Source organism: Corvus kubaryi, unplaced genomic scaffold (assembly GCF_017639235.1).
Source record: "Corvus kubaryi isolate FWS band 111438036 unplaced genomic scaffold, C.kubaryi_AGA036_p1.0 37182, whole genome shotgun sequence".
Taxonomy (NCBI): Eukaryota; Metazoa; Chordata; class Aves; order Passeriformes; family Corvidae; genus Corvus; species Corvus kubaryi.
Window position 1 is genome coordinate 721,727 of NW_024581050.1, and position 2,103 is coordinate 723,829.

The 2,103-nt window shown below is 64.3% G+C and overlaps 1 protein-coding gene across 1 annotated transcript in view; it reads left to right on the top strand.

Annotated features, from left to right (window-relative positions):
• ALMS1 (ALMS1 centrosome and basal body associated protein) overlaps positions 1-1,614 on the top strand; it is a 25,528-nt gene extending 23,914 nt beyond the window's left edge. Inside the window, exon 10 of the mRNA XM_042021973.1 lies at positions 1,609-1,614. Coding sequence (XP_041877907.1) covers positions 1,609-1,614 — 6 coding nt within the window. The remainder of the gene's footprint in view (positions 1-1,608) is intronic.
• The last annotated feature ends 489 nt before the right edge of the window (positions 1,615-2,103 follow it).

Genomic DNA, 2,103 nt, shown 5'->3' on the forward strand with positions numbered 1-2,103 from the left:
GGGGACACTGGGGATCCCTGCCAGGGTCCCACTTGGACTGGCAGTGTCCTGGCCACCCTGTCCAGCAGGGGAAGGGACAGCCCGATGTGGCTCCATTTGGGCTGAACTGCTCCTTTTGCCGCCTTGGTCGCCTCTTTCTGGGCTCTGGTTCAGTTTGGGTGCAGGTGGCAGCAGCCTCTGTCCCCTGTGCCACTCGCCCAGCCTGGCCTGCCCTGAGGCAAGGACCACACTTGTGCCCTGCCCTGCCCTCCTTGTCCCTCTGCCTGAGACCTCGTGGCTTCCACAGAATCCCAGAATCCCAGGGTGATTTGGGTTGGAAGGGACCTTGAAGATCCAGCGCCACTCCTGCCATGGCAGGGACACCTTCCACTGTCCCAGGGTGCTCCAAGCCCCGTCCAGCCTGGCCTTGGACACTGCCAGGGATGGGGCAGCCCCGGTTCTCTGTCCCTTGGTGGGTTTGTGTCCCCGTGGTGAGCAGGGCAGAGCTGATCCCTGCAGGATGAGGCTCTGCTTCCACTTCTGCCTCTCACCAGCAGCTGTGGGAGGCTGGGCCTGGCAGAATCCCCTTCCTGCTGCTGTTGGGGTACAGACCCAGCCACCACGGTGTCCCCCAGGGCCCCCAGTGACTGCAGGGGAGCTTCTGGTGTGCAGGAAGGGGAACTGGGGGTTCCTGTGCACATTTTAGGGCTGTGGGCAGTGGGGGTTGGTAGTGGGGGTAGAAAGCTGAGGAGCAAAGCTCAGCCCTGTGTCCGGCTGGTGCTCTGGGCCTGGAAGTGTCAGTGTCCTCTCCTGACCCTCGTTCTGGCTCAGTGCCCCTTTGCCTGCTGGAGGGGGGCAGGAGTGTGAGGAGCAGCCCTGGGGGCTCTGTGCCTGGGTGGGCCCTACTCTGGGTGGGCAGGGCAGGGCAGGAGGGTGAGCTCTGGGTGAGCTGAGGGGACAGTGGCACAAAAGGGACCTGAGCACCCGGAGCACCCAAGACTGGCTGCAGGGACAGTGTGGGGACACAGTGTGGGGACATCCAAGCTGCTGCCTCAGCCCTCAATGGCCTCATGGGCCAGTGAGGCCGGGCTAGACCTCGAATGTTCTTTTTCCTGGCCCTGGGAGATCTGCTCACTCTCCAGAAGTGTCCTGGGAGTGTTTTCCTCCCCCCGTGCTGGAGGAGAAGACTCATCCTGCCCTCCCTTCCCCAGGGCCTCTGCCCTGCCTGGAGGGGACATCCCCCTGGACTGAGTCCTGGGTCAGCCCGGGATGTGCCCGGCTCAGCCACCCCAGCTCCGGTTCCCTGGGCATGGCAGGAGGATTTGGCTTTCCTGCGTCCTCAGCCCACCTGTCCATCCCTGTCCCCACGCTGTCCCTGTGTCCCCACTCTGGCCAGGCCCTTGCCTTGCCAGCCACCCACGTGTCCCCTGCCAGGAACCAGACTGAGCGGCTCTCTCCGGTCTGAGCTGTGACTGGAATCGCTGGTGCCAGGCACCCGCTCACAGGCGGGCTGGGAAGCCACAGACGTGCCCACAGTGACATTTCTGGGGCCAAACTGCTGCGAAATAGAAAGCGAGAGGCGGGGGGGCTGTGCTGGGAGTGCTGCTGCTTTATGTTCTTCCTCCGCAGAATTAAACCTTTGGGACGGGGCCAAACCCCCAAAACTGAGAGCTAAACTGAGAGCAGGGCAAAACCTGGCCCTCCCTGTTCTTCTCGGGATGACTGAGTGCCCTGCAGGGTGCTGCCCTTCCACGGGGACCTGCCATCCCCACCAGCACCTGCCATCCCCATCCAGACCTGCCATCCCCACTGGGATCTGCCATCCCCACCGGCACCTGCCATCCCCATCCAGACCTGCCATCCCCACTGGGACCTGCCATCCCCACTGGGACCTGCCATCCCCACGGGGCTGCAGGCTGCCAGTGGGATGCCCATCACCCTGGAATCTGGGCAAGGTCACACAGACCTGGCCAGTGCAGGGTCACAGCGGTGCCAGCTCAGGCCTGGAGCTCTGCAAGGGGGACAGGACGGGGACACGGGGATGGCTCAGCTGGTTTGGGGGTGCTGGGGGGACACGGGGATGGCTCAGCCGGGTGCCGGGGGAGCTCAGGGGGACACGGGGAT